This window comes from Leucopleurus acutus (assembly GCF_964270905.1).
Source record: "Leucopleurus acutus genome assembly, chromosome: 6".
Lineage (NCBI taxonomy): Eukaryota > Metazoa > Chordata > Mammalia > Artiodactyla > Delphinidae > Leucopleurus > Leucopleurus acutus.
This window is the reverse complement of record NC_139149.1, coordinates 75,987,101-76,009,869: the sequence shown is the minus strand read 5'-3', so window position 1 is coordinate 76,009,869 and position 22,769 is coordinate 75,987,101. Positions and strand designations below refer to the sequence as shown.

Genomic DNA, 22,769 nt, shown 5'->3' with positions numbered 1-22,769 from the left:
AGCAAACCCAAGACACCGTATTATTTGACCCCTAAGTACTTTAGTTATCCTCTCCTTGGGTTACGCTCAGATTTAAGCAAACAGGTAAATGATCTTCCTTGAGAGTGCCTTCATAATCGAACGGTCAAAGAGTTTTATGTGCCAGAAATACCTAATGTAGTTTGGATTCTTGGTCTGTAGGTTTTTCATCAGAGTGGCCACCGATGCCTTGAACTGTGAGCCGGCTGTAGGAGGCCTTTTTAGGTTGATCTTGGCAGGGTTCCCTTCGGGGAACAAAGACTTGATGAGGGCATGGCCGGCCTTCCACATGGCTTGGGACAGGTCTCTATAGAGAAGGTCGTTGTTCTTATCCACAAATCCTTCCACTTGGTACAGCACCTATGAGCAGCAGCACATGGGACTCAGTGGCTGACACACTGCACGCTAGAACATCAAACAACTGTTAAAAATATCCCGAGACTATCTATACTGCAGCCTCTTCTTTCTCCATCAAAAAATCTCCAACAAGTTAGTCACACTCTAATACCAAATTAGCCTCCAAGTTTAAATTCCATCTGTCTAAATCACAGAAGAGTTCAAAATAAATTCTATTACCCTTCAGGATTTGCAAGAATAAACTCCAAAAATGTTATTATAACATTTTCAAAGGATTTTAGGGTTTTTTTGGTGTTCAAGCATATTTTTGAGGTTTTACTTGTATTTTTTAGTTTACATGTGCCAATTCTAGTGTGTTTAAAAGGAGACGGGGGAAATTGAGATAACACAGATATTTTCATAGACATCCTAAACCAGCAGAGAAACTGACCAGGAAAGTATCTTTTAATAACACGGGCTAGTGAAAAAAAATGAAGTACCAAGTTCCAGCATTTTGAAATTAAAGGAAAAGCTACTATATACTTCATTTTTACTAAAGCCATAATCAGATTTTTTCCCCTTTGAAGTTTGCAAGCTTATTTATAAGAAAGGAGGTATTAACTCCAATCAATAATCATTCAGGACCCCAAAAATCAATCTATTGTCCCAATTGTTTTTAATATTATCTTTATATAGTTGATGACATAAAATTAATTACCCCAAATACTAACCAAATTAATAAATGCTTAAAAAAAAAAAGTAGATGTTTTCTCCAGTGTCGTTTCAAAATTCAATCTAAGAATTCATTATTTTGCTAAATGGTTGGTGCTTTTAAAACCTTACTGTAAGTCTTTTTTATTTTTTAACATCTTTATTGGAGTAAAATTGCTTTACAATGGTGTTACTGTAAGTCTTTAGTGAATGCTAATTTTTTACTGGCAAATCTTTTATCAGTGTCGATAGATCTTTTTTATAGGCTAGCTTTCAGAGCTTGAAAATAATAAAATCGATTTTTAATATATACTTGAACTCTTTCATTAAAGCCACTGGCTTTCCTTTCAGCTCTCAGTAAGATTTTGCTCAACATGGTCCATATTCTATTCCCACTGAACATTTACTGACTCCATGCTTTCAGCAGCTCCATTTATCCTCTGGAGCTGGCGCTGGTCAGAACGCCATCTCTGAGGCTGAGGCTCGGGGTCCTCCAGGGGGGCCCGGGCTCCCGCACCTTGCCGGCGTAATGCTGGATCCTGAAGCAGCTGTGAGGCAGGGACGTGTCGTTGAGGAACCGGGAACACTTGCTCATCCTGCTCTCAAAGTGCTGGTGGGTGGCGCACACTTGGTTCAGCTTTTCCAAGAAGGTCTCGTCTGTCACCGTGCCTGGCCTCAGGCACTCCTCATCCAGCATGGCCAGGATTCCGTTTGTGTTCTGGGCGAAAGGAGATAAAAGGGTTTCCTTCCTTCCTCGCTGTATTAATAATTATTCCTAATTATGCCATTAAACACAATCGACTCAGTCACAAGAAAATTCCGTCCAGGCACAACAAAGAGCAGAGAATCAAAACAAGTAACAAAACGCCCCCCACAGAAATCAGCCCTCTTCCAGCGGGGTCCCAGGTGCTCTGGGGGGTGGGGAGGGAGGAAGTATCTGCATGAGTCTCCCCCCCCCCCCCCCCCCCCCGCAGCCCACGATGCCTCCCCGATGGCAGAACAGGACTTAGGTGTCACCTCAGCCACGGGTTGATAACTGAAATTCATGTTGTTTAGCAAAAGGCAAGTCAGACCTCAAAGATTCATAAACAAATCTAAAAGTCAGAAACTAATGTGACAATACTGTCTCCTTATATAATGTGGTCATAAATCACAAAGCATAGTCTCTTAAGGCCATTATTTGACTCACAGCTTGAGAAGGAAATTGGTTTCAGATGTTTCCAAATTGTTCCTATGTTCAAAATAAAGTTTATTTTCTCGAGGAAAAAAAGTGGTGTGATTCGGGAGGCTGCTTTTAACGATCAATGCAATCAAGCTGTGTTTCAAGAATATCTGTTTAGAATAAAATTCTCCTTCCCTATAAAATTTCGAAATGGATGTTAAACATGGGTGAGAATTCGTTTGTTGGGTATTCAGACCCTGTGATCATATTTACCCCAAGAGCAGTCAGCCCAGCTAAAGAGAATCAAAAGTCAGGAATCTTCTACTTTGCTAAATAAAGGCTGTTGTTCCTTTGATTGCCCCTACAGGCCCACACATCTCCATTCCACAGAGAACAATCCACTGACCATGAGCCCCACCCGCTTCCGCCAGGGCAAAGTCCCCCTTGGCTCCTCTCCCCTTCTCCTTACAAGGCCATGACATCCTCTGACCAGCACTTATTCATTCCACACAAAATCTGGGGGAAGTGTGGATTCTCAGGAGTCAAGTGTGTTCATAACATCCCCGGAGTAAACATTATTGTTAGGCGATGCTGGAAGGAAACATTTCCTTTATGTATCCAGACTCCTACGTGAACATGAGTTTCTTCAATCATATATGCAAGGGGATTTTTGGCTGAGATAATCTAGTTAAATTAAGTGTATTACCACTGTTTTTTTTTTTTTTTCTCCCTTCTTAAAGGTAAATAATTAAGTGCAATGTTACCTTTATGAAGAAAAACGTGATAGTCACGACTTCTGAAAGTTAAAACCTCCCCAGCAAACTACTTTGGTCACAAAATTTACCAGAAAAAATTTTCAGGAAATCCACTGATTTTCTAAATTTTAGACTAGAGTTTTAAATTGCTTAGGTGGACTATTAGTGTTCACAATCCAACACTGTTTACATTTTTCAAAACAAAGTTTATTTTTTAATTGAAAAATAGTAATGCTTCAGAATATTTTTTTAAAAGTTCAATTTAATCAAAGATGTGGCTTTCAAGAATATCTTGAATACTGAGGGATAAGATACTGGCTAATTAATAATATCCAAAACATCTTGTTAAAGATGAAGAGCAAATAAGATTTGCTGGACATTTGGAGCCTGTGATTCTATTGCCGAAGCAGAGCACTCACCTACACTGAGAGCTAAAAAGACTGTAGAAAACAAAGTTTATGCATTGTTTCAAACTACTTTGTTATTAAGGCCAGGAAGATTTAGTAAGACTAAGCTTCTACACACAAATCAGTCTTCTTGCAATCAATTCGTTCAGGATAAACTACATGATAAATATGATGTAAAAACAAAAATCTTAGATTCAGAAAGGTTACTAAAAATTATGCAGTAATTTTTCACACTTTAAGCCTTTTCACGTACATAATTTGTAACCTGAAAAATCCCACGGCCCTTGGCACCTGTCAAGTCACACACACACCGTCTCTCACGTCCCTGAAGCAATCTATAGTCCATACCAGCCACTCCTGGGATCCTACTTAACTTGGCTCCTGAGATGGTCCCTTTACCCTCCTTTATTTTTACTTGAACAGCATGGAGTTTTGTTGTCGTTGTTACTTTCTAAGAAAAATTTTCCAGCTTTACTGAGATATAATTGACATAAAATACTGTGCAAGTTTAAGGTATACAACATGTTGATTTGATACACTACCATAGTGTTAGTTACCTCTATCACATCACGTCATTACCATTTCTTTCTTGTGGTGAGAACATTTAAGACCTACTTCTTAACCACTTTCAAGTATATAATATATAACACAGTATTGCTAACTATAATCTCCACACTGTACATTAAAGCCCAGAACTCACTCATCTTTCAAGTGGAAGTTTGTACCCTTTGGCCTACATCTCCCCATTTCCCCCAAACTTTAGCCCCTGGCAACCACTATTCATTTTATTCTGTTTCTGAGTTTGTTTTTTTTTAAGATTCTACATATAAGTGATATCATACAGTATTTGTCTTTCTCTGACATATTTCACTTAACATAATGCCCTCAAAGTCCATCTTTGTTGTCACAAATGGCAGGATTTCCTTCCTTCTCGTGGCTGAACAATATTCCACTGTACATATACATCACATCTTCTTTATCCATTCATCTGTAGACGGACGCTTAGGTGGTTTCCCTATCTTGGTTATTGTGAATAAAGCTGCAGTGAACATGGGAGTGAAGATATCTCTTTGAGATCCTGATTCTGTTTCTTTTGGATATATACCCAGGAGTGGGATTGTTGGGTCACATAACAGATCTAATTTTAATTTTTTATAGGAACCTCTATACTGTTTTCTTTTTTTTTTTTCTATACCGATTTCTATAGCGATTGCACCAATATACATTCCTACCATCAGTACACAAGGGTTACCATATTTCCCCACATCCTCACGAACAATTATCTTTTTGATAGTAAGCACTGAATACTATGTTAAGAGGTCGCTAGAATTTTAGAAATGAAATGGATATTTTGACTTGGCAAACACCTTCTTTTTTTGAGTCTCCTCTGATCAGTGCTCATATTTCCACGAGCTGTGGATTGGACCCCGGTTCCCAGCACACAAGAAAGAATGGTGCACCTAAGGGCATGGCATCTGAGCGTCATGAACGGGCTCTGTGATACGGCAACAGGATTAGCATGGGGGAACCTGGCTAAGTATCAAAAAGTCCAGCTGTCTATGTATGTGTTCGAGAACCATGTGTGAGTTCTTAAGGTTGTGATAAAGTTTCCAGAACTCTGTATTTCTCTGAAGTGTTGAAATAGTGAAAATACAAAAGCTTGACACTGAAGGCAGTGAGATCGTTCGTAAGTAGTGAATTACACTACCAAGAACTTCTTTGGGAAACTGTACCTAATACTCACATTTTCTATTAGGTCACAAATGATAGCATTATTGAAGTACTCAATGTGAGTCCATTCTATGTCCTGAAAAAGAAAACAGAACAAAATCAAATCCCATATGATGATGCTACAACACTACCATCTCTAACATAAGACTTTGCCCATCTTACTATACTCCACTTCCTCTCTGAAAAGTTCCTTTATAAAAATCAGTGCTGCAAATGTCATCTTCCGGTTCCCAAAACTTTCATAATGCAGCAGTCTAGCACTGACACGATCCGACTGAAACAACCGCCCTTGACCTGTGCTGAGGCTGCCTCCCCTTCCACCCTCCCATCTGTGGCAATTTCCCATGCACTTCGCTGGCCCCGGGTCATTTATTCAACAGGCCCCTGGGTCAATATTACTTTTTGTATATTTACAATGTTTACAAGGAAATAAGTCAGAACTTGATCCCCAGATTTTTCTCTGCTTAATTTGTAATCACAGGGAAGAAATTAATTTTAGAGTCAACCCCATATTGTAGGGCCGTTAACTATTTCAAATGTAAAAATAGAACAGTGCTAAGATAAGTATTTTCAACATAAGGAAAGACATGAAAACCTATCCACTGGTTCTAACACTAGCTACAAAGCCAAATCTGGGAGGCCAAGTGTAATCATTCTGTATCTGCTTACACTCTCCATAAGTGTAAACATTTATTTTTCTTCTAAGGGGAAGAAAGTTAATTCATATGGCAAGCTAAGGATCTTCCTATATACTCTTAGAAGTGTTTTAGACAATCTGTACAAACTGTTTTAAGTTACAGATCAAAGTTTGCGCGTTCTCTTTATGATAATAAGACAGGAAGAGAATGAATCTGGCTTTTAGGATGTTTACATTACAAAAGGTGCCATTCAAGTATAAAATGTTTCTAAAGCATGATAATCATTTCAAATGAAAGATGAAACATTCATGATTTAGTTTTTGAGTAGATGAGTTATTTTACTAAGTCACTGGGAATAATAATCACTTTAGAAAAGTCTATACTGAGAAGCCAAAAAAAGAGGATTCTGTGTCCTTAATGACTTAAAATGACACTATAGAAAATGAAGAGAAGGAAGTAATATTACTAAAATATTAAAGCAAATAAATGAAAGGGAAACAAAAATATAATACTATATATACAAAAAAATTTCTCCTTTTTGTCTGATATAAATAAATTTATACTTAGAAAAACACTGGCTATTTAAAAACTGTAAGGGTGAAAACCAAGTATGTGTTTTACAATTAAGGATGAAAGGACTCTGTAAATATTACTTCTGATTATTTTCCAACGACATTCAGTGAGATAATCCATCCACAGCACTAGTATAATACCTGGCATATAGTAAGCACTCAACAAATGTTACCTGTTTTTATTATAAAATTTTTAAAAATCAATGCTTTTCAAGATTGAACAAAATATTAAAATATTGTTAAATACTGAAATAGTAAAGTATTTTCAAATTTATATACGGTGATAATTGACTTCTTTGGTATACAGTTCTCTTAGGTTTTGGCAAATGCGTAGCATCAGGTAACCACCACCACAGCCAGCCTCCAAAATTCCCTTGTGCTCCCCCTTTGCAGTCACACTCCTATCCTCTGGCCACTACTGACTATTAGACACTTTGACTCTATAGCTTTGACTTTTGTAGAATGACATATAAATTAACTCATACATATGGAGCCTTTTGAGCCTGGCTTCTTTCATTTAGCAAAATGCATCTGAGATTCCTTCATGCCATTGTGTGTATCAGCTGTTTGCTCCTTCTTATTGCTGAGTACTAGAACCTTGTACGGATGCACCGCTGTTTTTTTGTCCATTCATCTCAGACTAGTTTTTTAACAGGGTATTATTTTACTTCACTCTACTTGAATCCAGTGAGACTCAAGTTGGTCAGCTGATGTTCACTGAGCACCTACTATGTGCTGAGCACTGTCCTGGGCACTAGCAGCAAAGAAAATCCCAGTTAGCTTAGATGTCATACCAAACAAATTTTTAAAAGGTACAATATGGCTAAACTTTGAAAAATCTGATTTTAGGGTCATGTTTGTACAGTCTTCTGAATCCAGAATTTGTATTATGAGTAAAGGAATACGTAAAATTTTTTTCAATATTACCTCCCGTATATATTCCTCCTGCTCTTCTTTAAGAGTCAGCTCAATGAAGATTTGTTGCAGCTTTTCATTACAATAATTAATAATGAACTGCTCAAAGCTGTTGTCCTATATGGAGAAAAATGAAGACAGCCTTATAAAGCAAGCCACTGGCACTCCCATGACAATGCCACTCTAACATCTCACTCCACAAGAAACGCCACACACGGTCTTGCAGACTTAACTGCAGCCCAGCACACAGCCAGAGGCTGGCACATCACAGGCACCCAAGAAACGATTCATGAGTCAAGTGAATGAATGAAGGATATACAAGTTACACACTATTTGGAGAATGAAGAATTTTAGTTGACAAATAAGCAACCCACAAACATGGTAAAAAAATGAGAAAGAAATACATTCCCCCCCTAGAGGATCAGCAAAGAAACAGTGAGATTCATCATCTCTGTCACCCAAGTTCTCAATCTTCCATTCTCAACTCTGGAGCTCAAGAAAGTCTTTCTGACCTGACCTCTTACTCCCCTCCCCAGGGTCAGATCCCTCATTCTGACACTTACATACCAGCACTTTTGAAAAATCATGCTATGTGTATACATGCGTGTACATGTGCATTCACATGTATTGATTAGTGTCATATTTATCTGTCTCTCTAGAGTGTACATTTCTGAAGGGCAAGGGTTGACCATACATCTCTTGTTCACCAATGGAAGCCCATGCCTGCAGCACCTTGCACCTAGCAAGCACTCAGCATGTATTGGCTGACTAAATGAATGAAGTGTCCACAAAATACAGACTCAAGGGAATCGGCACATCAAAATCATCTCCTAGTTAGAAACTCTCTCCTCTCAGAAGGGTCACACATTTATCACTCTTAATGATTCTCAGCAGTGTCTTCTTCATATCAGAGTTATTGCCTGTGAAGATCTATGCCTACATCATTTCTGAACGATCTGCAGGGCTTAACGTATTGCTGTACATATTGAGGGCACAAATGCAGGTCTGTTGGATGAATATACTTCACCAAGAACCACACCATCCAAAAAGAGGTAGATCTAGCAATAAAACTTGTTATTTTCACCTCTATCCCCCTCTCTGCAGAGAGAGGCGATGGTGGCAGTGGGAGTGAGAGATGGTGACCCCACCACTGATAAACCAGACTCTTTTCCCACTGAGGTGGCCAGTCCTGGCCTAACTGGCTATGAGGGTTCACCTGTAACGGCAGAAGCTCGCCACTCCCTGTGAATACAGAGCAGCTGCCTTCAAATCTTTCCATAAATGATGAAATCCAAAGTCAAAGACTTTTTTGAAAGTTGATCTTTCAAAATCAAGTTTGGTGCAACCAGGACAAATTGTAAAAGGATACCTAGGACGCAGCATCTCACCACACGCCTTCCTGGAAGGTGGCTGAGGATTTCTAATCACTAGTGAACTAATCAATCTGGGGAAATTTTAAACTCAAAACCATAAGTGACACATAAAATACATTATCACTGACTAATCTTTTAATGTTAAATGTAGTCGAAGATAAAAGTTTCTTTCTTTGTTTTAAATCCTGAAGGTTCTTACTTAAAAGGCACACATTTATCACCAAAACGTTCAACAAATATAGTCCTGGACACAAAGGTCATTCCCCAGTCCCCATTTTCATGTTACGTTTTAAAAACCATGTGTTCCAATCCTCAGAGCTTAACAATTTTGACCAGAGGCTGAAGTCAGTCTGATATAGATGCCTTATAATCAGTATAAGGCCATTTCTTTATGAGGAAGTCTGGCTTTCTCAGTTTGGTAAAATATATCCCTGTATAGTGCTACTACCCCAAATTAAAACTTATAAATAAAATTAAAATTTTAGTGACTTATAGGAGATCTTTGGTTTTTTTTAGAAAACAAATTCATGGAGTAAATGCTTCCTGCTATTTAATAGGGCTGTGCCTATGGAGCTATTTAGACAAAATTATGCTAAATTTTCAAATGGCAACTAATGAGGAGAAGGGAGGGGAGAACAACTGGTGTCTCTGACACAGTATATAGCTGTGAATAGCTGGAGGTACGCTTCCAGAAACGGGACTATGAAATACACACAAGCAGATTAGAAACCGGAGGCAAAGCTTCACAATTACAACACAACCTAAGGAGTAAGTCTGAGCTAAAGTAAATTTCCCCTCAATTTTTATAAGTTCTTGTATGAATTCTATATTTCATATCCACACACAGTTAATCAATGGTCATTTACTGCAAACTTCACACAGTTGGAGAAGCTATTAACACAGGAGCATGCAACAGACCGGCACTGCAAACAGTTCATACTTACTGCATTCTGGTGCACAAAGGGACAGATTACACAAAATGCAGTCAGTTCTCAATTTGCAATAGACTTCTAAAAGTAAACACTCATTGACAGTTATTCATCGGTGCAAATGACAGATTTTATCATCCAGGCTGTATTTCTTTTTTTTTTCTTTATTTTTTTGGCTGCGCCCCACAGCTTGTGGGATCTTAGTTCCTCGACCAGAGATTGAACCCAGACCCTCAGCACTGAAAGTGTGGAGTCCTAACCGCTGGACCACCAGAGAATTCCCCAGGCTATATTTCTGACTTGCACAAAACTTTAGATCGAGACACGTGTCCCATCATCTCAAAAGACAGGAACACGATACCTACGTGTGGTATCTGAATTGGGGTTCTGCTAGGTGAGAGCTATTCAGGATAAAAAACAGTCTGACTGAAATAATATACCATATAACTCGCTGGAAGTCCTAAGGCTTCAGAATCTAATACTTCTAATGCTCAATTATCAGGAAAATAAAATGTGTCTGACACATCCACCAAAGACTCAGGGACAAAGGCAGTTGGCAGGTCACCGAAAGAGTGAAGAGATTCAGCAAGATCCAGGGCATCCCCCTTTCTCACCACAGCGACCCACGCCTGTGCTGCATGGGCTGTATCCCCCCTTCAAAGACAAAAGAGGGAAATGAGAGGGTTCTGAAGACAGCCTAAGAACAAAAACTTGACTCTCTGACCTGATCCTGCTGCTTAAAGAGCAAAAACCAAAATCAACAGCACAATCATTAAGGCCCAAACCAGCTGACTTCCCCACAGAAATACCTCAGTCTCTACCGCAAACCTACCTCACAGCCCCCAAACATGTCATGAATCGTCAGAGCGATTCATTATTGCTGAAAATGAAGGCAATCACATTTCCTCTGATTAACGTTTAAGTTGTTGATAGTGTCCAAATGTTTGGGAAATGAGACTTCACAAATCGTTAAAAATAAATTGCAAAAATTTATAATTTGCAGAAAATTAAGGAAATGTCTGGTGACAGTCAGTCCATAAACTGCAACCTGCACAGGTCCAATTTCTTCATTTATACAGGCATTAAATATCACCTGGTTTTCCCACTCCCCTTTATAAAATAGCTAAACTGGGTCTAGGAACCATCACTTGAATATGAAGGCACCAAAGCAACTCGATATTTGGGTGCTTTTTTGGTTTGTCAAGAACTCTGTGGGTGGCTAGCGATCCCCGAGCCGGGCTCGCTCTTGCACATGGCAGTCCCATGAATCAAAGTCTCCAAAGGAGGGCTTCCCTGGTGGCGCAGTGGTTGAGAGTCTGCCTGCCAACGCAGGGGACACGGGTTCGTGCCCCGGTCCGGGAAGATCCCACATGCCGCAGAGCGGCTGGGCCCGTGAGCCATGGCTGCTGAGCCTGCGCGTCCGGAGCCTGTGCTCCGCAACGGGAGAGGTCCGCGTACCGCCAAAAAAACAAACAAAAAAAAGTCTCCAAAGGAGGAAGTAGGCAGGAGCTGAATGCTCCCATGAATGACTCACCTCCTCTCCCTCCAGTCTGCTACCCATGCTCCATGCATGGAATTTTTCTCCATTGTCTAAAGCACATTTATCCCTCAAGACTGAGGGATAAACTCATACTCCCAATAAAGTTCATAACTAGTTTATACCCATAAGTGTCAACCATGAGCTTTCCACTTGGAGTGATTTTGAAAGAGGGATCAAAAGTACTGGCCTGTTACCATATTCGTATATTCTCAGCAAAGAAGGCTAATGACATCTTACGCTCTTTAACAGAGATATTTAAACCTTATACTCTTTAAAAATAATGTATATTGAAAGGAAGATGTAAAATAAAGGAGGCAGCTCCATCACCGCCATCATTAGGATGGTGGATGGGAAGGAATTTGCAGGTGAATATCATGTAGGAAACGGGTGGGGCGGGGTGTGGCAGTTCAAACACTAAGATCGTGACCTATTTCAGCAAAAAGTACTATTAATTACATATTTAACTGATGTTTCTCATAGCTCAACACTTCCGTCTGAGGTCAAATTTTGGATATAACAAGTTGGGTGGGGGGTTCCATATTTTACATACAATGTAAAATACATAATATTTTATTTAATGTATTATGTCTGTTGCATAATAAATGAAATGGTACATTTATCCAAAAGTTATGAAACTTTGTAACAGCACTGTTTCAGAGGAGGTGGGCTATATTACTGCTTTAAAATGTGCTGTTGGCCTTAGCAAAGATTTACTCGGTGGAAAGCCCTTGGGCAGTCCCCATTTATAATGCTGTTCCTACAGAAAAATACAGTGCAATTAACAATCCATTTTTAAAAATTCACAATTTCAAGAAATGGGCCCCAAAACAGGAACCACTTTTTTTTTTTTTTTTTTAAGAAAGTAAACTTAAAAAAATAATCCTCGGGCTTCCCTGGTGGCTCAGTGGTTGAGAGTCCGCCTGCCGATGCAGGGGACGTGGGTTCGGGCCCCGGTCCGGGAAGATCCCACATGCTGCGGAGCGGCTGGGCCCGTGAGCCATGGCCGCTGAGCCTGCGTGTCCGGAGCCTGTGCTCCGCAGCGGGAGAGGCCACAACAGTGAAAGGCCCACGTACCGCAAAAAAAAAAAAAAAAAAAAAAAAAAATCCTCAAAATCAGAGAAAAACATTTAATATTAAATATTTTCCTTTTAAGACAGTCACAAAATTGAATGACTGGCTGAAGTTACAAAAAACTTTCCTTTAAATATGTAATATTTTTCTTCTAGGTACATACTCAATTATGGTCAATTTTAGAAAAATATCAATACCATTATAGTGCTCTTAAATATTTTTAAATAGCCTTTGATTTAAAAAGTTAAAGCAACAACACTGATGAACGAGCATATACATCTTATGAACCATATTCATTCTCACCATTTTCGTTCTAAAATCTACTTTAAATTGTCTCCTTTCTCTTCAACTACAAGTTCTCTAGCAAATAAAGGACAAAATTAAAGGCAAAAAACTGGAACAAAAAGTGTTGCCTGTAACTAGAATCAATTTTCTTTTAAAACAATATTTTAGAAAACGAATCCTATAATCATGAGACGAACCTACCAGTTGGTCTTACACTGACCCTTCCCCAACTAATAGACTGTTTTATTTGAAACAATCGTTGCACCTTGCCTGTCACACCCTTACTGTATATGGCCACTTTCAACGAGGTTGTAAGGGCAAGATGAATAAGAGTGCCTGAATCCAAATAACTAGCATTTGGCCTGTACAAAAGTAGCTCGATCATACGAAAAGTGAAATACTCAGCCACTGCTGTCCTGCTTTGGTCTACAGCACACTAACAGGTTTCCCCAGTAAACCACCTATCCATTCTAAGACCTATCAGATAAGTACTTAGAAAAAAGTTGAATCAACTTAGATTGCCCAACACCGTTTTGAATTTAATTTCACTTTTTAAAAGAATAGCACTTGTTATTTCATGGAGATGCTATAAATATTCCTCAGAGATCTAAGGCCATGTTTGCAGTTATAAGAATATCCAAACTGAATTGTGTAGAATTGGGAGTATCTGGATTATAATTCTCTTCCTTTGCAAAACTGGATATGTTCTACCAGGATTCATAGCTAGATTTTTCTCCTCAATGAACTTTAATTCACTTTCACCTTATTTTCGGTATCAATGTTCCACTCTAATCTGTTTTCCAAACTGACATCAGATTACACGCGGCCAGCAAGGCAGAGCTATTCACCCAGCTGGCACTGGAATGTTTTGCAATCAAATGCATGTGTCATCATCCCATGGTTTAATGCATCGGTTTCCCTCTTCCATTTAGAGACAGACGAAAGTAAATGAAAGGTTTTCACCAGCTCAGCTGAAAAACGTTCTCATGGGAACTGTCAGTCGGGTCAAGAGGCAGAATTAGAAACATTCAAAAAAATTTCTTCTAGTGTCCTGTCCCATTTTTAAAGTGATGCCCAGGGCTCTCCAAAAGGCAGCATCTTAATTCCTGCAGTCAATTTTCGCTGAAGAAGAAAGGCAGAATTTTCTCTATAATCTATCAGTTTATTTTCACTTGAGTGGACAATATCATAGAAATTTTCATTTTTGCACTGATGTGGATTTTGAATACTTCCTCTTGAGTCATACTCTGAGTCCTTGTACTTCAGCTTATGGTACTTTTAAGTCCTTAATTATATGCGTTCCTAATGTTCAACCCTATGAGCTTTGACATTTCCATGTGTTCCAATTTTGCTGAGAATCCAGGAAAATGTATGATAGCATCTGGGGTATTTATGTGAATAAATTAAAAGAAAAAAAATCTTTCTACTTCTCTATCAAAAAGCAGGTAAAAGTATCTTAAAAGTGCCCAACCAAATCTCTACTCTGCCTTCCCCCCAAATAAGTTTATTTATAAAATAAATAATACATAAATAGATTATTGAAAATCAAGATGTTTGGAAGATTAACTGAGGAGGTTTAGACAGGAAAATGGAGAGAACAATTAACTATCATGAAAAACAAATCCGAATTCTCGCAAGAAACTGGGGAAAAAGAACCCCAAAGCATTTATTGCATGGAGAAGGAAAACTAACTTCTAAAGATTTTATGGCCATCATAAGATTTGCTGTAGACATATGACTGGTTGGATTTGGCCTTGGCTGAAAGGTCTGCTTAAAAAGAGTAAAAATGTAACCTGCTTGGCTTTAGGAATATTACATATACACAGATTAGGTTTAGGTTAAGATGAAGTGTGGGTGATGTAGGATGTTTTACAAGGGCATCTCATGCAGAGGTCAAACGGCAAGAACACCACATATGTTTGGAATTTACAGTTCACGCTGAAGATTCCCATTTACAAGAGCAGCTGGTCTCAACCTTGATGGCACACTGGAACTACCTGGGAGCTTTAAAATACCGCCGCTCGGGCTGCACACCCTGAGGTTCTGATTTATTGGCCTGGGGTGTGGCCCAGACAGCTGAATTTTCAAAAGTTCCCCAGGTGATTCCAACATGCAGCTAAGTTTGAGAAGTACTGAACTGGAGTGTATTCTTCTGAAGAAAGGAAGAAGACTGTTTAGAAACATAATGCAAGCATTTTCATGAAGTCCATAACTGTAACAATGTTGAGAAAAATGGTGATATAACTTGCAGAAGGAAAGGATGTTCAGAAAGACACACTTGTAGAGAAACTTGAATTAACCATAAGTGAAAAATATTCCTGGATTGCTAAAGGGTGTTTCGCTTAGTGCAGGTTACAGGATGTTTCCACTTGGAACATCTAAATTCTGTTCTGATTAGGTCTGTAGCAAACACTTTTAAAAAGTAATCTAGGGCTTCCCTGGTGGTGCAGTGGTTGGGAGTCCGCCTGCCGATGCAGGAGGCGCGGGTTCATGCCCCGGTCCGGGAAGATCCCACATGCCGCGGAGCGGCTGGGTCCGTGAGCCATGGCCACTGAGCCTGCGCGTCTGGAGCCTGTGCTCCGCAACGGGAGAGGCCACAACAGTGAGAGGCCCGCGTACCGCAAAAAAAACAAAAGAACAAAAAAAACCGTTTCCATGTATTGTGACATGATATTAAGCACCTGCCCATTGACAAGGATCAACACATTTTTTTCTGGCAAAATAAAAATAAAATCAGTTTCTTTGATTTTAGAAATATCATTGAATACATCTCCCCCCCCCCCCCACAACTTTCTAGTGAGATCTCTTTTGCCCTATTCATGAAACACCTAAATAAAGATCAGCAATGTGCCAGGTAAGAAATCTCTTTCCCTGCCAACTGTAAAGAATGACTTTAGCATTTAGTGCCCATTTAGTGACAGTAACCTGAGGTCTTGCTAGAAAGAAACTAATTTTAGCACCATGACTTCTGAATCTACTCCAGCAATCCTCCTAACTCACAAATCTCAAATTCTTCCTCTTACCAAGGGGCTGGAAGCTTTCCTTTCCAGAGTCTGCTAAAGGGACACCAATATAAGCAGACATTGTGCTGAAGGGGAGTTTTCCAGGGCAGCCCGAAGCACAAGTGTCCCGCACACTCTGCTACCAGCACACAGATGAACTCCGGGAAGGCTCCCCGTGCTGCCCAGGAGCTTAGAATGATGCCAAAGGTGCAGAAATAGGGAGCATCAGAGACTTAAAGCATTTGGTTTTTTTCCTTATTTCCAGATACCGGGAACCATGTGAGTTTAGGGAGAAACGTGAGGAAAAGCCCTGTAGAAGACCTTTTATTATTTATCAAGGAGGTCTAAGCTTTAGATCCTGAGTCTGACGTTTAGTAGCCATGTAACCTTGAGATAGTTACTTGACCTTCAAAGTCTCACTTCTTCTATAAAATAAAAATAATAATAGCAGCTAATTCATGAGACTGTGATGGCAATTAAATCAGACAACATACATAACACCACAATCCTTGCCTATAGTCAGCCCTCAATAATTATTTACCACTAGCTATTAAATATGGGACATGATAAAGCAAGGCACAGGCGCTATCCCCAAAACAAATGTTCTAAGAAAAAGGCATTTACTAGAAAGGCCTGGCTGAGCTGCGGGAAATGGGCTGATGTTTTTTCTATGACTCTGTGAACCTGATAACTTGAAACATGTCAATCCTTCAGGTGGTCATTCTGGGTAGGGCCTGGTTGTTTAAAGGAATTCACAAATTACTTACGGGGAGAGTTAAGAAAGGAGAAGCCTGATCGACTCGTTATTTTCCTGAACCAAACTGAAGTACCACTGCTAAAAGTGAGAATAAGAGTTTTAAAAGCTCCTTAAAACGGCTTCTAAATGTCAGCGTTAGCAAGGGGGTGAACAGGAAATTCTAATATAAGTCTACAATGTTTAAATATTTAACTTGAAATAAGCATGGAGTCTTTTTAAAAATTTCATTATGAACCTCAGCAGAAATTTTTTTTCAAGCTTTGCAGCAGAACTCATAAGATCACAGTTGTATGACACCTGGATAAGACCCAACAAATCATCTAATACAGAACCTCTCTGCCTGAGTCCAACAGAGGTGAAGTGACCAGCTCTGGCCAGGCCATGAGCTCTGGTTCTCCCAACTCCTGGTTTTTTTCATGGCACCATCCTACTTCACTTTCAAGCAACCTACCAATGAACAAATGACTACAGATATAATGTCCGTATACCTTGTTGGAAATTTCACAGTAAGAATTTTGAATCTGCATTCCAAAAGTCAAGTACTAATACAAGGAAGTCTTTTTAAATAGCCCTGTCTCCAAAATGCTGGATCTCAGCACTTAAAACACACACACACACACACTTTGTTACATCTTTACAAAAGTTATTTGTAGATTCAAACATTTAATTATATTAAATGTTGTCTATAGAATGCATGATTTAATCTCCAAACTGTTCTACATTAACAAAGATAATACAAAAAAAAAAAAAAAAAGCAGCTCACCTCAAAAATTTCGAAGCCATAAATGTCCAAAACACCCATGACCTTCTTTCTCACTTTTGTTTGTGCCTTAAAAATAGTTTCAAATTGAAGGGTTAACTTAAGCATGAAATATAACACTAAAAGCATACCAAGGAATATAGACATATATTACAAGTTAATTGTGTTTCAGACCTAGAAGAATATAATTTAGTTGTTTTTAAATGTATGAGAGAGGACGCTGGTATGGAATCTTCCAGAAATCTTAATAATAGATGACTTATTTAAAGAAGGCATGACTAAGGCCTTCTTTATTAGCTACTTAATTATAAAAAAGAGATCACTGAATCTTACAACAGGTAGGGTCTTTCAAAATCCCCTAGTCCAATACCCTCATTTACTGAAGAGCATATTAGTAGCTAGAGAGGTGAAGTGACCTCTTCAGCCAAGTGTGTACAACCAGTTAGTAGATCGGTCACAACCAGGACCTGGGATGCTGTCTCTCACAGTTACTCTGCAAATACCATTAAACTATTCACCAGTGAGGTTTCTTATAACACACATGGCAAAACAAAATAGGTAGAATCACTGACAAACTTCAATCCTAAACAAGGTAAATTCTTTTCAAGGAACAATCGCTGTAAGTGGTAATCAATTACCTGATTATAAAATTAAAGTATCTTTAATGTGTATACTCTGAATACCATTTATTACAACTGAGTTATTTGTTTATAGAGATTCAGTACCTTAATGCTTTCATTGATTCGATTTACCAACCATGAAAACAACCTGCTGTAGAGGTTTTTAGCCAGAGCATCACGGGCATAATAAGCCTATTAAAAAGAAAAAGAAAAACGCAATATCTGCAATTACCACAATGCTTAATTTCAATAAAATAATGAAGTTTTTAAAAAGATACCGAAAGCTCTTTTATTTCAAATTTCTTTTCAAGAGCGTTTTTATTGTACTGTGGATGAACAGTCAAGCCATTAAGAAAATTGGGCAAATTGTTTATACCCAGTTATTATACTTTTCCACATCCCAGGAAATTAATTTTAAATATTGCAAAAGCTTTCACCACAAAGATATTAATCTCAATGTTATGGAACAGAGAAAAATCACAGGCAATTTAGAAGTCCAACAACAGGGGCAGAGTAAAATAAATAAAGAAGCACCTGTTGGGCGGGAAGTTACACAGTCACCACAGAATGATAGTTATAAAAATTAGACAATGAAATGAAAAAATCCTTGTTACGTTTTGTGACGATAAAAAATTATATATTTATTATAGTAACAACTATTTTCTTTAAGCTACTACATGTAGGAAACTCAAAAGGATATACATTAAAATGGTTTTGACTGATGGGACCTGTAAATATTTTTCATCATTCAATCTTCTGAGCATTCAAAAAAAATCTTTTGTAATAAGCAGTAAAACAATACATTGTTGGATAATACTTTGTATAATAAAAATAAAGCCCTTTTACTTGCTTATCTATTTGTTTGAAGGCTGTTCATAGCTACTTGACAAAGAAGAGGTAGAAGACATATATGTCTCTCTGACCTTGACTTAGAGTGCAAAGGCTGGAGAAAAGTTGGGTTTGGTCAGGAGAGCCTAATAGCCCTTAAACACATGGGGTGCCGAGGGAGTGCAGGAAGTACTAATTGTATGTCTGAAACCAGTGCTCCAGGGGAGGCCTGGAGATGGGCGGCAGCAGCCTGAGAAGTAACGGGCCCCAGGGGAGGAAAGAAGAGGTTTTGCTGCTGTCTTCAACACTGGACATATGTGTGTGTTTCATTGCTTATAAGTAGAAAGTTGGGCATTACAGTTAAAGTAAACCATTATATTTTTATTTTATAAAGAACACAATTTACTGGATTATGTGAACATTCTTTCTCTGCAATTCTTCCTAAATGAAGTGTAACAATTTAAAAAACAGACTCACTCCCTGTTGCAGGCAATGTACTGCAGCTGGAAAGAGAGTACCTTTTCCCTTCATCTGATACTTCCGTGCTAATCCCAAACCTTGCTCGCTAAGTCTCAGGCAGCTACTCCAATGAAGGTTAGAAAATCCACCCAGAAGTTGGTAAAAAATAGAGCTTGACTGTCCAATGCTAAACATGGACATGGAGCGGGGTGGGAGGGTGGGTAAATAATTCCACAGCAGAAAATGTATGTAAAATGCTGACACAAAGAAAGAAGCCTTAATTAAGATGGATATCCTTTCTCTAATACCCTTTCTTCTAGTTTTTATTTTCTTGAAATAGAAAATTTAGTGCCTAGAGCAGTACCTGGCACATAGTAAGTGTACAGGTATGCTTATAATTATGATTTTTGAAGTATCCTCATTCTCTACTACTGCCTCATGAGCCCAAATAATTCTTTCTTAATCCTTTCCCCTTTCTTCTTGTAAACTCAAGTTATCTCCAAACACTACTTATTTGTAAACAGACCCTATTTCATCATCACGTCATCCAGCCTTCTTACTTGTGTGCTATCTGCTTCCAACAAACCACCATTTCAGTAGGCAACTGAACTAATAGTGACCACTTATTCTGGTAAACGGCTTTATAATTTTTAAAGTGTATCCACAGCCAATATTAATCTTCCTTGCTTTCCTTCAAATACTTATTCCAGAAGTCTCAAACTCAGATGCTTTCAGGGACTGAACAACAGAAATGAACGGGAAATAGTGGGATCTTTGGGGGCTGGAGACTGCATTCCAGGTTAAAGGCACTCAAATTCAAAATTTAAAAAGCAAGCTAACAAAACAGAAAAAACAAAAAACTACCCTTTCCTCAAATATTCATCAAATAAAATATGCCTATTGAGCTACATCTGGCCGCAGGGGCTGTCACTTGGCTACCTGTAACTTCTTGAGTCTGATTCGTGCCACCTCATCTCCACAATAATATCCTCCAAAGTAAGGGCAGGAAGGGTTACTCCCGTTTAAGGATCACGGACAAGGTGCGTAGAAATGAGGGAAGACACCGAGGATGCTGACTTGCCATCTCAGATTCTAAGCACAAATGAAAAGACTGAGTTTCTGCAGCTGATGAAGCTCTTAGAGAAAGATCCCAGGTGGAATTGCTTCCATGATGACCACTCTCAGGCAAGCCCAGGTCAGTATGGTAACTGGAGACACGGAGCTGCACAGATGTGGGGTCCACCCTCCGGGAGTTTACAGCAGAAGGCGGGAGGTCAAACCAAGGAGTCAAACAATCAAAGGGCAGGTTCCAAGGGAGTTTGCAGGAGAAAAAGGAGTTCAGAGAAGGAAGACTCTGGGGCCTATGTGATCAAGGAAGGCTTTCTGGATGAGGTGCAATTAAAGGACCATTTAGACAGCAGAAGGAATTAGCAATGACATGAGCAGCATGGGGGATTAGCAAAGGGTTAGGGCTAGGTAAAATAAGGTAACAATAAGCACGGCATTTAGAGAACCAGCAGGGAATCAACTGAGAAAAGTCATTTTGGGTCAGATGACAGAGGACCTTGGAAGCCAAGGAGGGAGTATGTGGTAGAAGCTGAATAGTAACTCTGCCTGGAGTTTCTGTTATTTCAATATTAGTCATTCTATCTGGGGAAAGATCTAAATGCCTTGAGGAAAATGAGGCATGGGGCGATAAAGATGATAATGGGGCCCAAGAATTGAAGCTATGAGGAAAAGTTAATAGAACAAATCACATCTCGTAAGAATCAAAATCTTCTAGGCAATAAGATCGGTAGAAACAAATACTCTGAGCCCTACATTAAAAAAAAAAAAAACTTGAAAAAGGAGCTGAATAATCAAACATCTGAAGCCAAACTCTTTTATGCCAAAGGTTAAAAGAATGTGGAAAAGTTTTACCGAGTGATGCAAGGTGACTCAAGGTTATCAAAGTAAGAGGCACCTGGGCCTGGTTTCTGGAGAGGATGATTAAAAAGCAAGAGTAAAACACACAATAAAAACAGACAAAAATATATCCATGTACATATCCCATATATATCCACATATATGTATGAAATATTCCTAAAGGGCCTCTTAGACGTTTTCTCATCGCATCACTATGTACTTCACAATCCCCACTCTGGCTACTGAAATGTTCTCAAAATGTGACTTCTGGATGGACCACAGTGGCAGTAGCATCACCTCTGAACTTGTCAGAAATGCCAATTCTTCGGGTCTACCACAAACCTACTGAACCAAACACTCTGGGGGTATGGCCTGCAAACCGTGTTTAAGAAACCCTCCAGGTGATTCCGATGCACCCTCAAGTCTGAGAACCACTGCTGCAGACGCGCCACTCGGACACCAAACGTAACCTTTCCAGCCACGTTGCTTTGAATCCTCTTCACATATCTAAAGCCATAGCCAAGCCTGATCAACCCTTTTCCTGATATGTACTCCAAACCTGGCTCCTCTCACTGTTTTCTTTTTGAAATGCCATTTCACCCATTCTTTATACATCTAAATCCTTCAAAGTCTGGCTCAGAAACTATTTTCTGCGCAAGTCCTTTTTAATCCCTTATGTCCCTACTAACAGTCTACGTGGGGGCTTGTGCTGTGCAGGCTCTCAACAAACTTTCCTTGATGAGGTTAAGTGACTCACCATCTGACTTTGAGTGAGTGAGGGGGACGGGGACAGACGTGACGGCAGTAGTAGTAACTTAGAAAGAAGGACACATGACAGTTATAGCTAGAAACTTTATGTATACATCAAACTTACATATGCAAAAGGTACAGTATTTCCATAACCCAAATCCCTCACCTAAAATAAGAAATCAAAGTTGAAAGAAAGTTAAAGGTGTGTAGGCATTCTTGGGTTACTAGGAAAGACTAGGCCAGAGCAGCAGAGAGAGAGACTAAACCCAATCTACTGTCTTAAGCTTAAGGCTACTTGCAAGGAGGATGAGAATACAGTTGGACAAAATAGGCCTGAGTGGGAAAAGTCCTGAATTAGTCATTTAATTCTAGGCCAGATGAGCACTGACTGGTGGGACAATGTCTAAACCATAGAACAAAGGGTTTACACTGAAAGGGTCTCCACAAGCTCCTAGGTATACATGCATGCATGTATACACCTGTTCATCCATTTTGAACCAAAGGAGAGAAGACATAAGCAACTCAGATTTGCATCTTAGAAAGATTTCATTGGCCTAAGTGTGGAGGCTGGAGGGGAAACAGTCAGAAAGGCAGCGAGGCCAGTTTGGCCTCTTGACCACAGCCAGCTTCCCCCACTGCCTTCTGCAAATCAATAAGTGGCAATTCCATTTTCCTAGTTGCTTGGGCCAAAAATGTTGAGGGTCATCCTTGACTCTTCTCTTTCTTTCATATCACACATATCAAGGCATCAGCAAGTCCTGTTGTCTCCACTTTCAAAACATATCCAGATGTGACCACTTCTTGTTCCACTGCCACCACCTGGTTCAAAAGCCACCATCATCTCTGGGTCAGCACACAACTGTGTGCTCCCCTGTGCTATGAATGTCTGTGTCCTCTCACCCCCAAACCCATATTGTTGAAGCCCTACTCCCTAATGCAGTGGTATTTGGAGGTGGAGCCTTTAGATTTAGATTAGATTAGATTTAGATGTGGTCATGAGGGTGAAGTCCCCACGATGGGACTGGTACCCTTATAAGGGGATGAAGACATCAAAGCTCACTTGCTTGCTCTCTCTCTCTGCCATGTGAGGACACAGTAAGAAGGGAGCTGTCTGTAAATCAAGAAGACGGCCCTTACCAAGAATTCGACCCTGTTGGCACCCTGATCCCAGGCTTCTAGCCTCCAGAACTGAGAGAAATAAATGTTTTTTGCTTAAGCCACCCAGTCTACGGCACGCTGTTATAG

General features: G+C 39.4%; 1 protein-coding gene across 4 annotated transcripts in view; it reads right to left on the bottom strand.

Moving 5' to 3' along the window:
- The window catches only part of MYO1B (myosin IB), a 182,901-nt gene that overhangs the window by 32,043 nt on the left and 128,089 nt on the right, over positions 1 to 22,769 (bottom strand). For all 4 annotated transcript variants that reach the window (XM_082841300.1, XM_082841301.1, XM_082841299.1 and 1 more), the window contains exons 12-17: positions 17,688 to 17,774; positions 16,966 to 17,031; positions 7,258 to 7,362; positions 5,134 to 5,196; positions 1,583 to 1,783; positions 152 to 378 (exon numbers count right to left, since the gene is read on the bottom strand). In XM_082841300.1, coding sequence (XP_082697426.1) covers positions 152 to 378; positions 1,583 to 1,783; positions 5,134 to 5,196; positions 7,258 to 7,362; positions 16,966 to 17,031; positions 17,688 to 17,774 — 749 coding nt within the window. The remainder of the gene's footprint in view (positions 1 to 151; positions 379 to 1,582; positions 1,784 to 5,133; positions 5,197 to 7,257; positions 7,363 to 16,965; positions 17,032 to 17,687; positions 17,775 to 22,769) is intronic.